This window comes from Alexandromys fortis, unplaced genomic scaffold, assembly GCF_014885135.2.
Source record: "Alexandromys fortis isolate MF-2015 unplaced genomic scaffold, M_Fortis_MF-2015_v1.1 scaffold_43, whole genome shotgun sequence".
Lineage (NCBI taxonomy): Eukaryota > Metazoa > Chordata > Mammalia > Rodentia > Cricetidae > Alexandromys > Alexandromys fortis.
Genome location: NW_026067928.1, coordinates 7,174,759 through 7,196,450, shown reverse-complemented (window position 1 = coordinate 7,196,450; position 21,692 = coordinate 7,174,759). Strand labels below are relative to the sequence as shown.

The following is a 21,692-nucleotide window of genomic DNA, read 5'->3' as shown; positions in this document are numbered from 1 at the left end:
GCAAAAGAAAAAAAAGATTCAAGATGGCAGTAAACACATGGTCACAACCCTAAAGAGAGAGCTAACTGGCTACAGAGGCATATACGGTGCTTCTTAGCTTCCCTTCTAGCCCAGGATAGTTTGGTGTCTTTTTTCTTTTCTTTTTGCCATATTTACTTATTTATTTTGTGTGAGAGTATATGTATGCTATGAGGGTTTGATGCTTGCATCCCGTGTGCTGCAAGTGTTAGAACAGCTTGCTGGAATTATCTCTCTTTCACCATGTGTGTTTCCTTTTTTTTTTTTTTTTATTTTTTTTTAATTTTTATTTATTTATTTACGAAAGATTTCTGTCTCTTCCCCGCCACCGCCTCCCATTTCCCTTCCCCTCCCCCAATCAAGTCCCCCTCCTTCGTCAGCCCAAAGAGCAGTCAGGGTTCCCTGAACTCAGGTCACCATCAGGCATTGCACAAGCACCTTTACCTGCTGAATCCTCCTGCCAGCCCAGGAAATACTTATCTCTAACCAGATAACCAGAAAATGAAGGTGCAAAGCACTTAACACACCACGTCTTTAAAATCTTTGCCTACCAAGTAGCCATAAGGAGCCATACTAGGGAACAGGTTATCAGCAATCATGTAGCTTTAACCTGAAGACACCATTCCCTAAACACTGTCACGTGTTACTTTTGTGGTTTGGCCTTCTCAGTGCTTCAGCATAAGCCCAGTGGATGATGTCTCAGCTCCAAAGACAAGGGCTTCTTGTTATGCCAAGATTCTGGTCATAGAAACTTAGGGTTTCTCTTCTCTTATGCTTGTTATTAACTAGATGGCGAGACAACAGTTTGGCCAGAGTTGAGAAGGTATTCCAGAGCTCTACAAAGACATTTCACAGCACAGTAGAGCCATCTGCAGAAAACTGGGCATGCCATAGTTAGTTCTAAAGAGCGTTTGAAAGGAAGGATCATCAGATTCTGCCATCTACTGCCAGGACAACCTGCACGCCCTTCTCGAGGTGTTTGCAGTTAGTTGAGCATGGACTCTGGACCTGCTATTATTTTGCCTCTTTTCCAGAGTCATGTGGATTTTAAAATAAGCGTCTTGAAATAGACTTTGATACGTAACTTAATACTTAATAGCACTGAAATTTGTCAGAGAAGCTAGGGCACAAAAACCAGTCCAGAGCCGGGCGGTGGTGACGCACGCCTTAGATCCCAGCACTTGGGAGGCAGAGGCAGGCGGATCTCTGTGAGTTCGAGACCAGCCTGGTCTACAAGAGCTAGTTCCAGGACAGGCTCCAAAACCACAGAGAAACCCTGTCTCAAAAAAAAAGAAAAAAGAAAAAAAAAAAAAAAAACAGTCCAGACTCCAAGTGCTTTCACTTTGTTTGGCTGCCTCAGTTAGTAGGTAAGGAAAAAGCAGGAAGTCAAAGATTCTGCTCCCTCCCGAAAGCAAGGTGATGGCTGGTGTGTGCCCAGCCTGATGACTGATTCCCATATGTTAAGAGAAGGCAAATGGTTTTTCCAGAATACCATGCTTAGGGTGGTCAGCAGGTAAAGGCATCTGCTGCCAAGCCTTCCAGCCTGAGTGGAGGAGAGAACTGCTTCTGCCTTTTGTCCGCTGACTCCCACATTCATGCTGTGGGGGAAGCACATGTGCACACATGCACTCACGCAGGTGCACACACACAAAATAAGAATATGATCAAGTCTTTGAGGAAGAACCTTTCTGGAGTTGGTAGTCTTGCCAATCCCCTGTGCTTATTGTATTTAGTCCTTTAATTGGGGTTATAAATGAGAAAGGCCAAAGTTTCTCAACTGGCTAATTGCATACATACTGAAACTTTGTTAGTTCCACAGACGTTAGGTTCTAATAATTGATTTTGCCTCGTTTGTTTTCTTCTGGCCCCTTTGAAACACATTTTGTTCCTTCTTTATGAGACGCTGTGGAGAAAAAGTCGTCCTATGAACTCTGTTGTTATAGATGTTCTTACTGTAGTCATGTCTGCTGTGAGATAGTGTCTTCTATGTAGAACACGGAAGATACACCCCCAAAATCTCAGCAATATGGTTGTCTGAACAAGCCTTAATAAATGGACACCACCAATTGAATTGCCAACACGAAAGGAGGAGTTCTCACAGGACTTTTTTCTAGAAGAATAAAAACTACAAGCAATTGAAGACTATGTGGAGAGGGAGAATCGGTCCTTTCTGGGAACCAGCCTGTAAATTAGCTGATCCAGAGAGGTCAGCCCTAAGCACTTGAGAACACTGAATGACTTCAGAAGGTTTATTTATAAATCTACACACATATAACGGAAAGATAAGAGGCCATAGATTTGAGAAATTGGGGTGCATATGAGAGGGAAGAGGAGAAGAGGAAGAATGACATATACTTGTATATGAAATTCTCAATAAATAACTTTAAAAGGAAAGATAAATGTTCAAAAGAAAAAGGTCAAATTAATACGACTTTCATTCCTCAGTATTCTAGTAGGGTCAGGAACAGGCTTTTGCCTCTGTATCCTTTTTCTCTCATCCAGAAGATATACTTCAGTTAACATTGGCAGGCTGAAAAATCCTGTAAGCATCTCTAGAGTCTGGCAAAGATGTGTCTCCAGCGTCAGTTCCCAACTGTTCGCAGTGTTTCTCTGGCATAATGAAGCCTTTGGCCATCACTGCTACTTTGAAAATCAAAGCTTTTTGGTCTCTAATGGAATGTTTATAAAAATGCACCAATTTGAAATTTGCTCAGGAAAAGGAAGTAATGTTAAATGATACTTAGAAATCCCTCTTGCCTTGGCATTGCTTCATTTAATGTTATGTACTCTGGAAATATCGGGAATTAGTAGGAATAAAAGAGTATTAAAACCAAAAAATAAATAAGCCCTTGTGTCCGTTGTCTTATTTTGTGGAAGCATGCCATTATATGTGCTGCTTCGTTGTTCTTTCTGTGTGATAGCTTACCTTTGCCAAATTCAATAAAAGTGTGCTGGAATCACTAAACTTTCCTGACCCCTGGGTCACACTCATCTCGTCTGCGTGTTTTACTCAGGTGAAAGGAACACTCTCTGGATGCAGCTGTAAGAATGCTAAGCCTATAATTAAAAAGCTGTGCTGATAAAGTCCACAATAAAAGGCGACATGCCACTCCATTGCTTTCTGTGTTGCAATAAAAAAGAATTCTTCTAAGAGTCTAGTAGTAAATGTAGACCAAGAGGTCCCTTGTCCCCTGGCACATCAAAGCCAAGAGACAAATCAGTTCCTGTGGTTTTGACTATACATTTCTGTTAGTTTGCCCGTTAGCATTCTTAAGAAATTCCCATCACTCAGAATTATGTTTGCAAATTGTTAAAATGGAACTTTGGGGTTCTGAAATCTTTGACCTTTTAGAAAACAGCCTAACTTTTTCAATGAGTTGTGCTTTGCCTGTCCTCTTTTCTTTCTTTTTTTTTTTTGGGGGGGGGGGGGGGTGGGGTTTCTTGTGAGTCTTTTTTAAACTTTTTATTCTTTTTGTCTTTCAAATCATGCATCCCAATCCCACCCATCTCCTGTCTCCTTGCATCCATCCTCTGCCCCTACAACCCCCTCCCCAATAAAATAAAATTTAAGAGAAAAATCGGGGGAGGGGGAAAAAGAAAGAAAGGGAAAATCTCATCATGGAAACTGCAGTAAGTCGCACAGTAAACCCCTTTATGCACACATCTTTACATGCAGGCCTTGATGGTTTGAGACCCCTCATCTATGTCATAGACGCTGGATCCTCCCTGGTACTCTTCCTGGACATCAACTCATAGCCCTGGTACTGGGCCTGGGCAGTTGCAGGGTTGGTCAGCCGCCAGCTCTCCCCTGTCTGCACCACCACCATGGTGAGCTCTCCAGCATTGCCCTGGCTAGTTCATCCCTTGCAGCAGTGAGCTAGTTCTCCTCCTTTCACGTGCCTGTCCTTGATATACGTTCAGATGGGGCACTTCGGCTTTTCCTCTCCAAAATACAATACAAACAATATGACTAGGACTATCACTGACTTCATCTCAGCATCTTTGTACTTCTTTTAGAAATATAACTAAGTGGAGGTGGGGAGATGACTCAGTGCCTCTCACTGCACAAGCATGGGCATCTGAGTGTGGATTCCCGGCACACATCACAAGCTGTGCGTGCACATATACAGCTGTTGGAAGCGGGACAAGAGGACCACTGGAGCTTGTTGACAGTCTAGCGAGAATATAGCATGTTCTGGGTCTCAGCCAGTATGGCAGAAAGGGAGAGGGGGCACTCGGCACATGCACATATACGTGTCTGTACTGCACACCCATCCATTTGGGAGCATTCCTTCCTTGTTACTAGTTCCCAGTGGCATCCTCTGGTAGCATCTGATGTGCTTTCTAGTGGCATTATTTGATTTTAAATCATCTGGTCATTTTTATGTGAGGATCTCTGTGTTACAAAGTCTGTACTTAAAAGTCAGTCTCTGTGAGTAAATGTAAGGCTGTCACTTTTGCTCTTTGCATTAAATAAACATGCTACACGGTTTTTCCATTTAAAACCATGCAGGTTGGTTATGCCAGAGTGGTTTTAATCAGGAACTCACAACATGTTTGCAGAACGTACTCCAAAGTCTTTCTAAAGCTCTCTTGCACATCTCCAGCTCTGCCCTGCACTATATTTAGAAGCCAAAATATTTTTTTAACAAAGAAAATCTTCTGTTGTTGCTTAACCAAATGCTCATAGTAGCAAACTTTGTCTAAAGACAAAGAGGTCCGCTCCTTTAGTTTTTGTTTTTATTATGTCTCTTGCTTTTGTCTTGCATTTTAGAAGTTGAAGGCAATGCGCTCTGGGAGTTGAGTTAATTGCAGTGAGCAGATCAATATTCAGCAATCGCGTCTCTTAAAGCCCTTTCTATCCTGAGATGTGATGATTCTATATTTACCTTTGCTCTTGCTTTTTTTCTGTCAGTAGCCAGAGAACAGAGATGTCAGTGCTGTGCAGGAGAGAAGGTGGGCCAGGGCTTAGGAGATAGGTGACAGGCACTGCATGGCTGTGCAGAGCGGGTGGCTGACTACAAGATACAATCGTTCTTGGCTCCTTGTGCTTTTTCATACGACTTAGTGCAGATACATTTTCTTTGTTGTAATTAGTTTTTAACTAGGAAGAAAGGGAAGAAAAAGACAGCAGTTTTTAGAAGATACCTTCCTACAGACAGACAGCTCCCAGATTCTTGCAGGTGGGTTAGATGGAAGTTGTCAAGAAGAAGCTGAAAGAAGTTAAGGATTTTTCGTGGTCTCATGTGCAGGCAGTTTTATGTGCGAGTCCTCCCCCTCATCAGGTAGAATTAATCTTGGCATTTCATGTGTTTCTCAACTGGAGTAGTCTGTGTCTCCAGCCCCAGATGTACCCCAACCTGTACTAGCTGCTAAAATTGTTTTTTCAACGCAACCCAGTACCCATCCTTGACGGAATAATGGGAAATAGATAAAACTGGGTAAAGAGTGAATGTTTGATGTTCTTTCTAGTAATTCTCAAATATTCCCTTTCAGAAAGTATAAAAAATGTTTTTATGCATAGTATATTGGAACCACAAGTACTGACTTTGTATTTCAAAGTTGGAAGAAATGAGATTGATGTCCTGTACAGTTGTAAAATGCCTAAAATAAGGAGAGCTGAAATGAATTAAAGCCTAGTGTTGAGAAAGGGCAGGAAAAAGCTTCATATCAACAGTGACTGTAATTGAAAGGGTCCAAATAAGTATTTAAAACCTCCCCTCCTGAGACAGCTAGGATTTCTGAATTTCAAATTGACATTTTATGTTTGACAAGGTGACATTGTATAAGAAATGTATTGTAAAACACTGCTGTACGATAGGAAAATGATTGAATGTAAATATTTCAAGATGTGGACCACTGTTCAAATGTTATCATAAATCTTTGCCATTGTTTTAGGGGATAACTCTTCATGCATATGTGAGCTGGATTGATAGCTAGCTCTTGGAAAGGAAATCATCGGCAGGTTTCTGCCTTTGTCTCAAATGCTAGTCTGACTTTACCACTAAAATGTCATATTAGACTTCTGTTCTGTGCTTGATACTGCGCATTATGTAAGTGCAATCACTTTTTGGAGGTGTTACACTGGCATTGCCTTTGTCCTGTTCAGTTCTGAATACATGATGACTACACTGTTACATGACTGGAACTCACACTGTCATGTGGGCTGGGACAGTTTGTATTTAAATTTTGCATTGAAAACAACCCGAGCTATGTCATTAACCATCCTTCTCTTCTTTTCAGGTTTGGAAGGTTTACAGTTGCCGCTCTTCAGTCCAAAGTAGAACAGTATGAACGAGAAACCAATCGCCTCAAGAAAGCTCTAGAACGAAGTGATAAATATATAGAGGAACTAGAATCGCAAGTAACACAACTGAAACACTCAGATGAGGTCAAGGAAGATATGGATGGCCTTTGTCAGAGGGCACCCTCTGCAGATGGCAAGGGGCCCAAAGGCAACGATGAGCTTGTAGCATCAAAGAATCAGGGTGACGGAGCCAGGAAGCAGGCTGGCCCAGCCACCTCCACCTCAGCTTCTCACCTAACAACATCTAGCTGCAGACTCGCTGACACCAGTTCTGCCAGGCAGGAAAGCACCAGCAAGACTGAACCAAACTGTCCCAAGAGCAAAGACAGATACCCCAAGCCCACGGAAATGCTGCTGGCTATGCGAGAGACACCGATGGATGCTTATTTGGAAGGAGAGTGGGGCAGTAAGCCAAGTGACTGTGCACCATACAAAGAGGAAGAGCTTTATGATCTCCAGGCTCCTTGCACTCCTTTGTCCCTTAGCTGCCTTCAGCTAAATACTCCAGAAAACAGAGAGAACTCTGTAATCAAGGCAGGGAGTTCCAAAAAGCATGCAAACCATCTGAGAAAACTGGTATTTGATGATTTTTGTGACTCTCCAAATGCCTGCAATAACAACTCTTCCGAGGACGATGTAGGTAAAAGTGAAACTGAAAAGAAGTCAGACTGTTTTGTTTCCCCAAAGACAGGATTTTGGGATTGTTGCTCTACAAGCTATGCCCAGAGCTTGGAGTTTGACAGCTCAGAGCGGAACACGATAGCAAATTCTGTTGGGGAAATCCCTTCAAAATTGAGTGAGAGGTCAGGATCATGCATGTCCAAGAGACTAAATTGTATTCGCTCTCTCGAAATGAACCGGACAAGAACATCCAGTGAAGCGTCCATGGATGCCGCTTATCTGGACAAAATCTCCGAGCTGGATTCCATGATGTCAGAGTCTGACAACAGCAAGAGCCCTTGTAGTAACGGTTTTAAATCAGTGGAGCTGGAGGGCTCCTCAAAGTCACCTCGAGGCAGTGAGTTTCTCGAGGAACCTGACAAGTTGGAAGAAGGACCTAAACTGAATCTTTCCAAAAATGCTCTCACTACTGATCAGTTAGAAAATGGCAGTGAGTGGAAGCCGTCTTCTTTCTTTCTCCTCTCTCCATCTGACCAAGAGATGAGTGAAGATTTTTCTCTGCACCCCACTTCTAATTCAGGAGCTGGTGAAGTCAAACCCCAGAGCTGCTTGTTTCAGACAGAGTTTTCCCAGGGTGTCCTGTTAAGCGGCTCCCACGGACTGTTTGAAGAACAGAGGTTCGGGTCCTCTTTATTCAAGATGTCTTCGGAGATGCAGAGCCTCCACAGCCACCTTCAGTCTCCGTGGTCTACTTCCTTTGTGCCTGAAAAGAGGAACAAGAATGCGACTCAGTCAACAAAGCGCAAGATACAGAGCAGCCTTTCCAACGCCAGCCCATCCAAAGCAACGAAAAGCTGACTCTCCAGAGAGATGCCCTGGTGGCTTTGTCCTGAAAGGGATGCGGTCGCTTTCAGCGTTACTGTAGTCACTTCATGAAGGTTCTATAAATCATGAACTGATAATCTTCAGTAAAGTGTCAAGTCAGAGAGGTGGGTTTACCTGTTTACAGGGTGCTTCATCTTGTAGAAACTTTGGTCTTTTAGTTGGTGATCTGTCTTAGCAGAGAGGTTAGGGGCAAGGGTTTCATTTGTCTCTGTATTGTTCATTGTTTTGTTTTAAATGAATATTATATGTATCTGGATTGACTGTATGTTGTTTTCTCATTACTTATTTAACCGTTAGATACGGTGGCCTGTTAACTGTCTTCAGAACTTGTGTTTCTTAGAAGTTTTAGTATTTTCTTTACTATTCTTTAAAGCTATTCCTAGAGTAAAATGGTTTGTATGTCCTTTTTTATTTATGTGTAGTGGTGGCCTAATTATTCTGCAAGACCATGCTGGAGAAATGGCATTCCACCCATAGAGTATTCACTGCTAACCTTTTCAGATTTTACATAGCGGTTTGCCACCTGTTTCATTGTGTTCTGTCCATTTTGTGTGTGTCTGTGCGCATGTGTGCGTGCGTGTGCAAAAATGCTCTGGAGTATGAAAGAACGTATTTTTGGTATGAAAATTCTTTTTAGGTTGTTTATATTTGTTCATCTTTGAGCGTGTCTATCTGCGTGTGTAAAGTTAGAAATTATTATGTATTGGAAGGCCGGAAGGAAGGAAGGTTGGGAGGAATTTCAACATCCTAGCTTCATTTCCCAGATGTGTAGGTAGAAAAGCAGTCTGTTAGGTTTTTGATCCATTGTGTCACAGGGGAGCCTTTTATGTGATAAAGTTCTTGTTTGCATGTTACTGCTCACTGTGGGAACTGTAAGCATGGGAGCCTTTGTGCTTGCTCCGTTCTCCACCCAGAAGAAAAAAGAAGTTCCTATTGGCTAGTAGACTACCCATTGTGTAGGACAATTGTTTTTCTTTGTGGAAAGTAACAAGTGGGAGTGGGAATATATAAGAGCTAAGCACAACCTTTAGTTTAGGCTTTAAAAGTACATTATTTTAAACATGTTTGGTATGCCCATATAGACTGTAAAACTAAGTCTGTATGCTAATAACTTATCTAATGTGCACTGAACATTTTACATGTATTGTCTTACCTTAACACTGCATGATTTTTTATGTGAATTGAATAAAGAATGCCATATGCACTATATGTCTTTGATGTCATCTCTGATAATGGATTAGTCTCTAAAGACCTAGAATACTATTTTCAATTCATTTTAAAATATAGCAGTTGACCCAACTGTGGACCTAAGGTGGTCTGTGCTTGTTTGTGTTTATAGTGCAGAGGCTGGAGCCTAGGACATTGTGGGTACCAGACCAGTGTGGCTCTGAGCTGCAGCCTAGGACATTGTGGGTACCAGACCAGTGTGGCTCAGAGCTGCAGCCTAGGACATTGTGGGTACCAGACCAGTGCAGCTCTGAGATGCAGCCTAGGGCATTGTGGGTACCATACCAGTGCGGCTCTGAGATGCAGCCTTACCTGCACCTGGTTTTGAAAGGTCTATGAACAAAAAAGAAAAACAGAAAAAAAAAAAGAAAAACGGCAACAAAACAAAAATAAGAGTTTTATAAAGTTACCACATTTTTAATTTAAAAAAAGTGCCCACACGACAAGAAAATGATCTGAAATTCCAAATGTGTTTTTAAATAAAGGCTTATTAGAACGCAGCTGCACTGTGTCTGTGCCTGCTGCTGATAGGGGAGTGGAGTACTTGCAGCCACTGTGCCTCGAGAAGCCTAAAATATGGACTGTCTGCCCTTTTCCTTAAGAATTTGCTGACCCTAGTTATAATAGACTCTGAGGATTCAACGAAACCATAAGGAACACAACAAATCACTTTTATGATGTAGAGAATCATGCTCTCCACTCTCAGAAGGAACAATAACCAAGGGGGAGAAAAGCTAACAGGGTAGTATTTGTTTTATCATACATATTTTCCAATAATTCACTTCTTTGCCATGGTAAAACTAATGGATATTTTCAGAGCTAGTGGCAGTTTAAATGTCTTTGATGATACAGTTAGCTCTACGTTTAGAATTCATGTGGAAATTAAGGGGATTTTTGTCGTGGTTAAATGTAAAAGTGCTGTAGCCTGAATGTCCCCCAAATTATATATATTGAAATCTAACCCCCAAGGTAATGATATTAAGAACTAGGACTATTGGGAAGTGATTATGCCATCACGGAGTGGTATTGATGGTTTTGCAAGCAAGGTGGAGGGTACTTGCTTGCCTGTTCTAGACATAGCTAGTAGCCACCATTTTTGCAATAAAGAACAGGCCCGTGTCAAACACTCTGATGCCTTGATTCTAATCTTCCTAGCCTACAAAACTGCAAGAAATTTCTATTTCTTTTTCTATAATCAGCCCAAATGGGCCAAGACAAAGTAACCTCACAAATTCCATAATCAAGAATGTGTCTATTTTTTTTTTTATCAATTTGCATCCCATCATTATTCCTGACATGGAAGTTGAAATTTTTAGCCTAGTTTGCCCATGACTAGCCTGGTAATGCATCCTTCTTGGACCAGGATGTTTGTTAGCTGCTTACCTTCAAAAGCATCCTTCCATCCTCCCTAAAACAGTATTCATTACATTAATGTATAATTAAAACCACTCTCTTCCTCAGCTAAAGGGGATAGATAATTATAAAAGATTTGACTTCAATCACATTCTAATCTCCCTTACTCTATCTGATTTCATAACAGGCAGCTTCACAGATTTTCAGATGTGCGTACTATGTCCCCTCCAAACGAAACACCATGAAAGGTTGTTGTCGCTTGGTGATGAAGTTCTTTTCTGGCGTGCCCTGTAGCCTGACCTGTGTTCCATTCCTAGCACTGTTAAAGTCCTATGTGGTGGAGCACACCGTTGATCCCAGTGGCTGGGACGTAAAAACTAGACCACAGTTCACCAGCAGGCGGGAGAGATGGCTTGGTGATGCAGAATGCTAGTTGCTCTTCCAGAAGATCTCGGTTCCCTTCCCAGCATCCAGGCAACTCAGGACCAGATAGCCTCTTGTGGCCTCCGAGAGCACCAGGTTTGCATGTGATGCACAAACACAGGCAAAGCAACCACACACATAAAAGTATTTTTATTTTTTTAGTTCAAAAGTCATCCTCAACTACATATCAAGTTAAAGGCAAGACTATGATACAGGAGACTCAGAGAAAACGAAAAATCCTAAAATACTTGAAGCCAAATATTAATATTTTTCTAGCCTCCATTTCATTTACCACTTTCAAAACTTCCAATTTGTGGGAAACCAGAGTGAGTGACCACACCGATAGAATGGTATGGAACCTTAGTTAGGAGCTGGATGTCCAGCTGCAGAGATTATCTCCCTTGTCCATGTTTGCATAAAAATGGGGGGGGTGAGTCTGTTTGGAATTTCACAAAGATTCTTTTTAAAGTGCCTTGGGAGGCTGGGCAATGGTGGCGCACGCCTTTAATCCCAGCACTCGGGAGGCAGAGGCAGGCGGATCTCTTTGAGTTCGAGACCAGCCTGGTCTACAGAGCTAGTTCCAGGACAGGCTCCAAAGCCACAGAGAAACCCTGTCTCGAAAAAAAAAAAAATTAAAGTGTCTTGGGAGTATTTGTGTGTTTTTAAGTAACATTCAATTCCAGCCTGTATTCCTGAATGCAGCATGTTTCCACCACTGTTCAGTTTGAAGGCTGAAGTTAGGATGTCTGGGCACAGTGGTTTAGCACACAGTGCTTTCAAGGGTTCACATTAACTGACATTTGTAGGAGCTGGACTTTCCTTCCCTATGGGCTCATTTCACTTAAGCATTCTGTGTTGGGAAAAGACAACCCTTGTCCAGATACACTTTGACACGGACAGTTCGTGTTTTTATAGGAACTGCTTTTTATTGGTAATCTTTCTAAAAAGCTGTGTCTACATAACTCTCCAAACAAGATGTTAGAGGCTTCATGTTATGACATTCTAGTCCTTGTATTTAAAAATCTGCATCCATTTAAAGGCTAAAAGTTTTACTGAATTAGCGTGCACACACACACACACACACACACACACACACACACACACCACTGAAAGTAGAGGACTAGGCTTCACAGCCCCTTGGTTTCTAATCAGCTTTGCTTTCCTCTCTTTGCCTTCTGTTGGTTGGCCTGAAACAAAGGCACCATTGAACAAGGCAAGACCTTGGTCTTAGGCTGTGTAATGTTTCAGGGCCGTATTGTTTCTGCAGACATGACAATTTCTAGTTATTAAAAATGTAACACATACAGAGGATTTTCTCCCTCATTCTGTACCTGTGGATGGTGTGTGCGGGGAGAGTCCGTTTGAAATGAACGGTTCATAGCGTGCAGCCTGTTCGACTAGAAGCTTCCCAAAGCCTCACAGAGGTCTTCCATTCCTGTCTGTGGGAGTCCTGCAAAGCAGCCCTGGCCTATCGCTGTGTAACCCGATCCCCTTAATAATACTTGGCAGAGAGAAAACCTTTTAAGCAATGATCTCAGAGTGCAGAGTGAACATTTATTGCCTAATTCTCGGAACCCTGCTCACAGCATCTATTAAGCATCTATTAAGGTGCAGATTTAAGAATCCATCTGGAGCACAGCTAGGCTGAGCCCAGTTTGGTGTGGCTGTGGCAGTCTAGAACACCTTGAGTCGCAGCACCTCTTTTTCAGATAAGGTTTTCGGTGATGACATAGAGGAGCAGGCTCTCTATTAAAGTCTCTACTGAAGGTTGGTTTGGCTTAAACTTTTGTGTAGACCTGAGAGCTTTTTGTGTTAGTTAGGGTACAAAGAGACCCATTCTCCAAAGGGCAAAGATTTGCCTCAAGCATTTATCAAAACTGTGTGAAGAGGGAAGATGGAATTTTGGTCCCATTTGATTCTTACGGCACAGGTGAATCCTGAGGACGTCTGGAAACTTCGCAGAGGTGTTTTCCCCTTAGAATCTTGAAGGGTAAATAGAGTTCTTTGCAAAAGAGGGCCTCTCTTCTGTTTGTCGGAAAGGGAAATGTTTTTTAGCAGCTTTCTTGGAAGAGGTACTGGAGGCCAGGCTCCGAAAGGCAGAGGGCTTCCGGTATTGCTCCAGCCACAGCTTTGCTCCTCCTCCTTTCAGAATCCCCCGGAGTCTCTGGGTTTCGCTCCAGCCGCCTGAAGCGGCGGCCTGGTGACGAGACAGCGGCTCCCTAGGCGCTGGAGCGCTTTGGAGATGGCGGGGCGGGCCATGAGCTGTCCATTAAGCCGAAGCTTGGCCCTCTGAGGGCTTGGAGAAAGTCAACGTCGTGTTTAGGGTGTGGAGGTGGGGTCTGGCCCACCCGTAGCAGCTCAGTCCCTTTTCCCACCACTCCTCCCCGGGAACTCAGCCATTTGGGATTCCTGCCAGCTTCCCCCTCTGCCCAGGCCCTCCCCTTCCCAGTCACTGGGGAGGACCCACCCGCCTCAGGTCCCTCCAGCCCAAGTTTCCCGCGTTCTTGAGGGCGCTCTTACTTAGCTGGTCCTTCCCAGGCCGCATTCCGCTAGCCCGGTCTGTGGTTTCCTTTCATTTTATTATCACTTTCGAAACCTGGCGATTAAGACGCGAAACCAACAAAGAGTTTTCTTTCCACCTTAACCTTGCACACAATCCTTTAACAAATTAATTAATCCTAATGAATTAACACTTCATTTATTTAAACGCGCTACAGTCCATGAATTAAATTTTCATGCAGTGATTAAAGGCTGTTAAAATATGCATGATTTCGTTAAAATTTTATAATAAATCAGGGCAATGTGTTACATGACAAGGCAACTATTTCCCAGTCTTTCGCAAGGGGCTTTGATTTGTGCGGGCGGCGGGAAGGAGGGGCAGTTGGCGGCAGCGCGGCGAGCGGTAGAGCCGGGCGGCAGGACCCAGCTCTGTTCTCCCTAGCTTGGAATGGCAGCCTCGCGCTTCTCTCCGCGGCTTCCAGACCCTCGAGGGATCCAGCTCCTGGAGGCCGATAGGAGCCTGCGGAGGTCGGCGAGCTCGCCTTTCTCCATCCTCAGAAGGTCTCTTGGGTGGAACTGCTGGTCCTCGCCGGTAGCGCGCCCCGAAAGCAGGGGGAGTGTGTGTCCGGGACCTAGCGACTGATCAGCGGGTATCTGATACAGGAAGGCGACGGCACTTGCACCGTGTCGCGTGGGGTCAGGGGCCAGCGTACCTGTGGATGAGTTTGTTTGTGGTTATTTTAACCCAGGGACCTGGACGCTCCTTCTCTGATCAGCGTGCCCCTCTCTAGTCTTGAGCCCGCAGGGCGCAGACGGAGCGTGGAGCCTCTGTTCTTCAGGGCCCTAAATCACCGGGGCCGGTGACCTTGTTAACCGGAGAACAGTGATCATTTGGCTTGCAAAAGTAACAGTGTGGACTGACAGGCAGGGAGGCCCAGCATCGGTGAGGGTTGTTCTCTTGGGTTGGTCTCTCCGGGAGGGTTTCCTAAGGTAGGTTGATTTGGTGAGAGAGATTAGGGTAGAAATGGACACAAGTCTGTATATAACATAACCAACGCTAAGCGCAGAGTGACCTGTAATGAACTTACTTGGGACGCCCAATCCTGCTCGCAAGTCCATCTTTGGGTGGGGTGGTCATCTTCAGGAAGATGCCACCAAAGGAAGTTGCATTTAAACTAAATGGGGAGGGTGGAGAGTGGAGAGAAAAGGAAGTCATGGCTTTTCCCACTCTTTTGTTTTTGTTTTACTTGAGAATTTCCCCCCCCCCCCCCTCTGGTCCTAGCAACTGCCCTTTCTGAATGCAGATTGAGGAGTCTGGGAAAAGGGCTCTGGAAGATCCAACTGCCTCTCAGGCCTGGACCTGTCAGACCAAGGGAGGAAAGGCAAGCTGCCGCCGGTCTGAGGGGGGTGGGTGTAGAGAGCAAGGACAGTGGCTTCCCAGAAAGGCTCCTGGAGTCCTAGCGCGAGTTCGCGGGGGGGGGGGGGGGGGGGGGGTGCCGCGCGCGGNGGGGGGGGGGGGGGGGGGGGGGGGGGGGGGCGGTGTCCGGCTCAAGTGTGCCCTAGACTTCCTGGACCAGGCATGACGGGGTTACCCCCCAGCACTAGTCGGGTGATGGTGCTCCGGTGGGTGTCCAGACTCCCAGAATACCAAAGAAGGCCCTGGGCCCTGGGAAGGGCCTGTAAAAGGGTGTACAACGCTGAGCCGCTCAGGGAGAAAGCTCTGCTATAAGAGGTCAGGTAGCTCCCTGGAGAGGCGGTCCTGAGACCTGCCAATCCTCCCCATCGCAGTGCTGGAGTGAGGAGGTATGGGGCTGTCAAAGTGCATCCTCCCCTAGGACGCTAGAGCCCTACCTTAGGCCCTTATCTCCTCTCTCTGTACTCTCACACAGTGCTGAATGGACTTTGAAGCTAGCGCTCTGGGCCTTTGAGTTGCCCATGAACACTGGTCCCTCGCTGAGCCTGGAAAAGTGTCTCATTTTAAACTAGACAGTGCCTGTAGATCCATGACTCCCAGAGTCTGGGTAGAACTCCCTGCAAGACCTCGACTTCCCTGTGTCATTCCCACCATACCTGCAACACTTGTTACTGCAAGTACCGTCTTCCTGTGGAGTGCCCCTGTTCACAGACTGTCACCTCCTGGAGAGCAGCCATCAACTTAGAGGCTATACCAGAAACTTAGTTTCCAGCGTCCGATTTCTTGAAAGGAAAAAACAAAAAAAAGCTAGCATCCAGATGGACAACAGGGCGAAGGGTGGGGCCAAGAGGAAGAGAGTTCTCCCCCAGACTGAGCAGGTCCTAGCTCTGGTTCCCCCTTGTGTCCTCACTCCAGCTAACCAGTGTGCTCTCTAGTTCTGTAACGTGGTGCTGCCAACGGAAATATAAAGCCAGGGCCGCCAAGAGAGGAGGAGAAAATTAATTAATGAGGGAAAGAAATGTGTCTCTGACTGAGACGATAGACCACCCCACCCCCCGTCCCTGGGGGCAGAAATTCCTTGGAAATCAATAGCTGGGCATTCATTACCCCTCTCTTGATAAAATGCAAAGCTATGAGCTGGGGAGGGAGGGGTAACTTGTGTTGGTCATTGAACAAGAAGGTGGGGGGAATTGCCCCAGAATCCATGCCAAGGTGCAGACCTCATGTAGGCACCATTAGCACAGGCAGAAGCCAACTGTTTAGAGCAGTCGCCAAGCCAAGAACACAAAGCGGTGACATATGGGAGGGGTCTCCCAGAGTAGTGTGGAACTGAGGCTGTGCAGCCTTGGGCAGGATGGCTCTCCAAGCATCGTTTTGCCCTTCCCTGTGTCAGTCTCTCATCACAAATCCCACACGGATAGCACACACCCCCTCTTCCTGTGGCTTCCCAATGCCCACAGACTGTAAACATCTAGAGACCAGGCACTCAAAAATTACAGCTCCTTTTATCTCCAGGGTCTTGTACTGTCCCAGACAGGGATGAGCTAAGGAAGGAAGACTATGGTCAGGGGACTATGAAAAGAACACGCAGGGTGCATCTGTCTAGGGCAAGCACACTCTGTTCCAGGCTCTGCCTTCTTAAGGAGATCCCTTCACTGATCTTGCAATTCCCCCATCAGCCTTGGTTTGTTGAACACTTCCTGACTTTTTCTCAGGGAGAAAAAGTATTATTTGATAAATCTCTGTTTGCTACAAGTGTCATGGTGGAAAACAAATGAGCCACGGATGACCTTTGGATTGGACCCATAGTCCCTATATTTCTAGTCCCAGCAAAAAGGACAGGGCAGAAGTCTGGCTTTACTCAGAGAAAGAAAAGTACCCCAATTTCAAAAGAGGTGCCTTAGGAAGGTAATCTTGGGATGGTTAGCCCCTGACCTCAGAACATTGCACCTCCCAGCTGGGTCAGAAGGGTGAATTGAGGTTTGCTTAGGGTAGATAAGGACACCGTGCCCTCCAGCCCCCTCCCGATGGATCCATCTGGCCACAAACCTACCCTGTTTGCCTTTCAGTCTGTCCTGCACCATTTAAGGTCCCTAGAGGCAAGCGTTTCCCCAGGACCCGGGAGTTCAGACTGCTGGAGCTTGCTACTAAGAAGGCAAGGCATTCTGTCTTACACCCCACAAGCCAGCGCAAGGACCCACTGCAGTGGGTGTCAGGAAGGATTAGGTTAAGCCCGGACACCCAGTGGGACAGGGGCCATAGACCTCACTCTTTCCCTCCAGCGTCGTCCCGCTCTTGGTCCACTCCCGCTGAGATAAAGTTGCATTTAGCGCTCCCTGGGGAATCACATAATGGATGAAGAAGTGGCTCCTTCTTGCGCCAGCAAATGAACATCCTTCTCACTTCCCTCTCAGGCTGGAAGAAAGGGAGGGGGTGGGAGGACAGAAAGGAAAGAAAAGAAAGAAAAAGCTAGTGACGCCTGTGGGCTTGTCTTGCAATCTGAATAGCCCGAGTGGGTTTCCTGAAGACATACACGTTTTAAAGCAAAGGAAAATAAAATCCACTGGACTGCAGGTTTAGGTTTTCAGAAGCGAGATTTGCCCTTTAGTGAAAATGCAGACCTCCTTGGTGTGTGAGTGATCAGAAAGATAATTTATCTGATCTCTGCTTCCCATAAGCAGTTTCTTGCCTCTCTCAGGCTCTCTCGCTAGCAGATGTGATAACATCTGGACCGTTATTATCACCCTAGGCAAGAACTGTGTCCTTAGGGACATAGGCACCCGAGCTGAGGCTCCCCTGAGAGGCCCTTGATCTTCCTGCTACATGACAGTAATATAACAGGTTGGTTAATTGATTTCTTCTTAGGTCTGATTTCGTAGGCTTATTATCACTATTATTAAAAACTGGACCAGACAGATACCAGTTTATTCAACCTGATTTGAATTAACATTTTGAGTTATACAGTTTCCTATAGGTTAGCGTCATCCTGTTTCGGGGGAAGAAAAACAATATAAGCAAGCACAGATATGACGCCAGGGGCCAAAACGATGCTAAAGAAAGTTATCTTTGCAACATCTTATTCTCTTTTCTCTGAAGTGATTTTCTTTTGCTGGAGTTTCCAGCAAAAAGTGTGTGTGTGTGTGTGTGTGTGTGTGTGTGTGTGTGTGTGTGTGTGTCGCCGGAGAGGGAAAGATCCCCGGCTACACCCTGTTAACTGTTTTTCCCTTTTGATGACTAGAAGCCTCAGATCTCCTATCGCTCCTTTGAAAAGTGAGTTTGTACACGGTTAAAGGAGACACACAATAAGAGAGACGCACAGTTCCATTTCAACAGCCTTTCCTGAGTAGAAAGCTCATGCTCCTAGTGGCTCCTAAGTGACTGTCACTGATGGTGCCTGACACAGTTATATTCACAACAACAAAGTATGCAGAGAAATTAAATTACGTGGAAATCAATAGCGTCTGACTGCTTCAAACAACTGTCTGCCACGGCTATTCTCCAAGAACCTATTTATAAACCATGAAAGAAACAGGTTCCTGCAGCATAAAGACAGCATCTTCCACATCGCCTTTCTGTGTTGCTATTTTTCTCCACATACAGAGGAACGCGCGGGCATAATTTAACATACAAATGCCTCTCTGTATACATTATATAACAGCTTGTTAGGCACCCAGTCGTGGAGGTGTGCCTAATAATGCACATATATTCTGGACAGGCGACAGGGTGGGAGGAAAACACACACAGAGAAGAGTGCCTGCATCCTCTGTCTTCCTCCAAAAGATGCCTACCCTTAGACAATAGCTGGCCTTTCTGATCTTTACAGACCCTCGGTGGCAAGGTGAGGGCGCGCAGTGCGCATGCCTGGCCAGCTACAGGTGCATCACCTGCCTCGTCCTTGCTGGTGGTCACTATAAGAGCGGCTCCCACGCGCCGCCGGTCGCTCGCGGCTCGACGAGCGAGCGAGCGAGCTAGCGAGGGAGCGCGCGCGCGCTCGCCCAAAGCACGGCGCCGCGGCCGGGGAGAACGCGCGCCAGACAGACGGAGACAGCTGATGCCTGTCAGCCGCCGCGCGGCGGGGCCGCGAGCTCTCGCGAGAGCTCCCCGGGCCGGCCGCGAGAAGTGGGGCGCAGGTGTAAGAGGAGCGCAGCCCGTCGGCGCGCGGGGCTAGAGCTCTTGGAGGAGCGGGATCGCGAGACCTGCGCGCGGGCGCTCTGCGCGGTCGGCTCGGAGGCTGCGAGCCGGCGGGGCCAGCATCAGCACCAGTGGCAGCAGCAGCCTCAGCAGCATCAGCAGCCCCGCGGCGAGGCCAGTGCGAGCCGCCCCGGGCCGCCGCGGCCGCAGCCTCGGAAGGGAGGCCGGGCGAGCCGGCGTGCGCACTTTGCGGCGGACTTTGCGAGTGTTTGTGGATATTTCCATGCCAAGGCGTCAAGATGATGTCCATGAACAGCAAGCAGCCTCACTTTGCCATGCATCCCACCCTCCCTGAGCACAAGTACCCGTCGCTGCACTCCAGCTCCGAGGCCATCCGGCGGGCCTGCCTGCCCACGCCGCCGGTAAGCGCCCCCCACGCCCGCGGCCCCGGCCCGCGCGCACGCCCCCTCCTCCGCTCCGAGGTGCTGCATGTCTGGGGGCTGCCGTGGGCCGCCCCGGGTCCCGCTTCGGCGGGCGGGAGTTTTTTATTTTTTTTTAGAGGGACCCCGCTGTGAGGCACGTGTGGCCAGGGGCGCTTCAAGTCCTGTTCCATCGGCCCCGTGCCTCTGTCCAGCGCCTGCCATCAGCGGGCAGCTCTGGGGCCATGACTCTTGACTTTGCTGCACTTTCTCTGTTAATTTCACGCCTGGACAAGGCGATCTCTATGCTCGCTCGGGTGTGTAACACGGGTCCTTAGCTTCGAGTTACATCTCCGTTTCTTCTTTTTCTTCTTTTCGTCCTTTTTTTCTGTCTCCCGTTCCCTTTCCCGGAATGTATCCCTGTGTCCCCTTCTACCCTTCTCCGCCCTTCGCTGCTGCCCTGTCCCTCCCTTGTGTTCCCCTGCTCGTTCTCAACATGTCCCCCCCCCACTCCTCCGTTTATCCCGCACTTCCACCCCCTGTTGTTGTTTTGGTTTCATTGTGTTTGCCTTTTGCCTGTGCTTTCCGGTTTGTGTGTTTGTTTTGCGTGGCTTTTTTTTTTTTTTTTTGGTGTTGTTTTTTCCCCCCTTTTCTTTTCTTTTTTGGTTTGGTTTGTGTCGCCTGCAGCTGCAGAGCAACCTCTTCGCCAGCCTGGACGAGACGCTGCTGGCGCGGGCCGAGGCGCTGGCGGCCGTGGACATCGCGGTGTCCCAGGGCAAGAGCCACCCTTTCAAGCCGGACGCCACGTACCACACGATGAATAGCGTGCCCTGCACGTCCACGTCCACCGTGCCACTGGCGCACCACCACCACCACCACCATCACCACCAGGCGCTCGAGCCCGGCGATCTGCTGGACCACATCTCGTCGCCGTCGCTTGCTCTCATGGCCGGCGCGGGTGGCGCGGGCGCAGCGGGCGGTGGCGGCGGCGCCCACGACGGCCCTGGGGGCGGAGGCGGCCCGGGGGGCGGCGGTGGCCCTGGTGGCGGCGGCCCCGGGGGTGGCGGCGGCGGCGGTGGCCCGGGTGGCGGCGGCGGCCCGGGCGGCGGGCTCTTGGGCGGCTCGGCGCATCCGCACCCGCACATGCACGGCCTGGGCCACCTGTCGCACCCGGCGGCCGCGGCCGCCATGAACATGCCGTCCGGGCTGCCGCACCCCGGGCTGGTGGCCGCGGCCGCTCACCACGGCGCGGCGGCGGCGGCGGCAGCGGCGGCGGCCGGGCAGGTGGCAGCCGCGTCGGCGGCGGCGGCGGTGGTGGGCGCGGCGGGCCTGGCGTCCATCTGCGACTCGGACACGGACCCGCGCGAGCTCGAGGCGTTCGCCGAGCGCTTCAAGCAGCGGCGCATCAAGCTGGGTGTGACGCAGGCCGACGTGGGCTCGGCGCTGGCCAACCTCAAGATCCCGGGCGTGGGCTCACTCAGCCAGAGCACCATCTGCAGGTTCGAGTCGCTCACGCTCTCGCACAACAACATGATCGCGCTCAAGCCCATCCTGCAGGCGTGGCTGGAGGAGGCCGAGGGCGCACAGCGTGAGAAAATGAACAAGCCCGAGCTCTTCAACGGCGGCGAGAAGAAGCGCAAGCGGACTTCCATCGCCGCGCCGGAGAAGCGCTCCCTCGAGGCCTACTTTGCCGTACAACCCCGGCCCTCGTCGGAGAAGATCGCCGCCATCGCCGAGAAACTGGACCTCAAAAAGAACGTGGTGCGGGTGTGGTTTTGCAACCAGAGACAGAAGCAGAAGCGGATGAAATTCTCTGCCACTTATTGAGAAGGGTGTGAGGTGCCGGGTGGGGCAGACTGGGGAGCTGAGGGGTGTGTTTCTTCTCCTCTGGCCTACTTCCCCTCATTTAGAGTGTCCGTTATCCTGCCTGCATTTGGGGAGGCCCTTTTCTCCCCATATCTTCAGCCCCACTCTGCACCCTGCCCCAGCCGTCCCCCAGCCCAGAGGACCAGGGGTGTTGGATGTGGAGAAAGTATGGGATGACAGGAGAGAATTGGGGGGCATTTGGGTGAGCAGGGCGTGGTGGGAGGGAAGAAAAGCAAAGGCTAGAGCTGGGGGTTTGGAGGAGCAGGATGGTTCTGGGTACTAGGGTGGGGGGAAAGATGGGGAAAGAACTGGGAACGAACCGTTTTCTTGACCAGAGACACTTATCAAAATCATCTGGGGACCAAGGAACTATGTACAAAGACAAAACTACCAACCACCACCAACAAAACAGAACAAAACATAAAACCCTAGACAAATAAAGAAGGGGTGGGGAGAGACAAAGAAAGATGCTTTAGAAACTGAAGTCCGGGGGAGGGGGCAGCATTCTGCAGCTTCATTTGCCCCAAAG

General features: G+C 47.9%; 2 protein-coding genes across 3 annotated transcripts in view; both read left to right on the top strand.

Moving 5' to 3' along the window:
• Positions 1-9,040, top strand: part of Obi1 (ORC ubiquitin ligase 1) — a 41,201-nt gene extending 32,161 nt beyond the window's left edge. For both annotated transcript variants that reach the window (XM_050144643.1, XM_050144644.1), the window contains exon 6: positions 6,262-9,040. In XM_050144643.1, the coding sequence (XP_050000600.1) occupies positions 6,262-7,804 (1,543 nt within the window). In that variant the 3' untranslated portion in view covers positions 7,805-9,040. The remainder of the gene's footprint in view (positions 1-6,261) is intronic.
• Positions 9,041-19,177: 10,137 nt separating this feature from the next.
• On the top strand, positions 19,178-21,124 carry Pou4f1 (POU class 4 homeobox 1). The gene is made up of 2 exons (XM_050144645.1): positions 19,178-19,300; positions 19,985-21,124. The coding sequence occupies exons 1-2, from the start codon at positions 19,178-19,180 to the stop codon at positions 21,122-21,124; spliced, it is 1,263 nt and encodes a 420-aa protein (XP_050000602.1).
• Positions 21,125-21,692: the final 568 nt, after the last annotated feature.

What these genes read in the sequence shown, in the direction of transcription:
- Pou4f1 (XM_050144645.1), top strand. Translation starts at nt 19,178, where the DNA reads ATGATGTCCATGAACAGCAAGCAGCCTCACTTTGCCATGCATCCCACC. An exon ending in CCTGCCTGCCCACGCCGCCG is followed by an intron (nt 19,301 to 19,984) that starts GTAAGCGCCCCC and finishes TGTCGCCTGCAG; the next exon opens with CTGCAGAGCAACCTCTTCGC.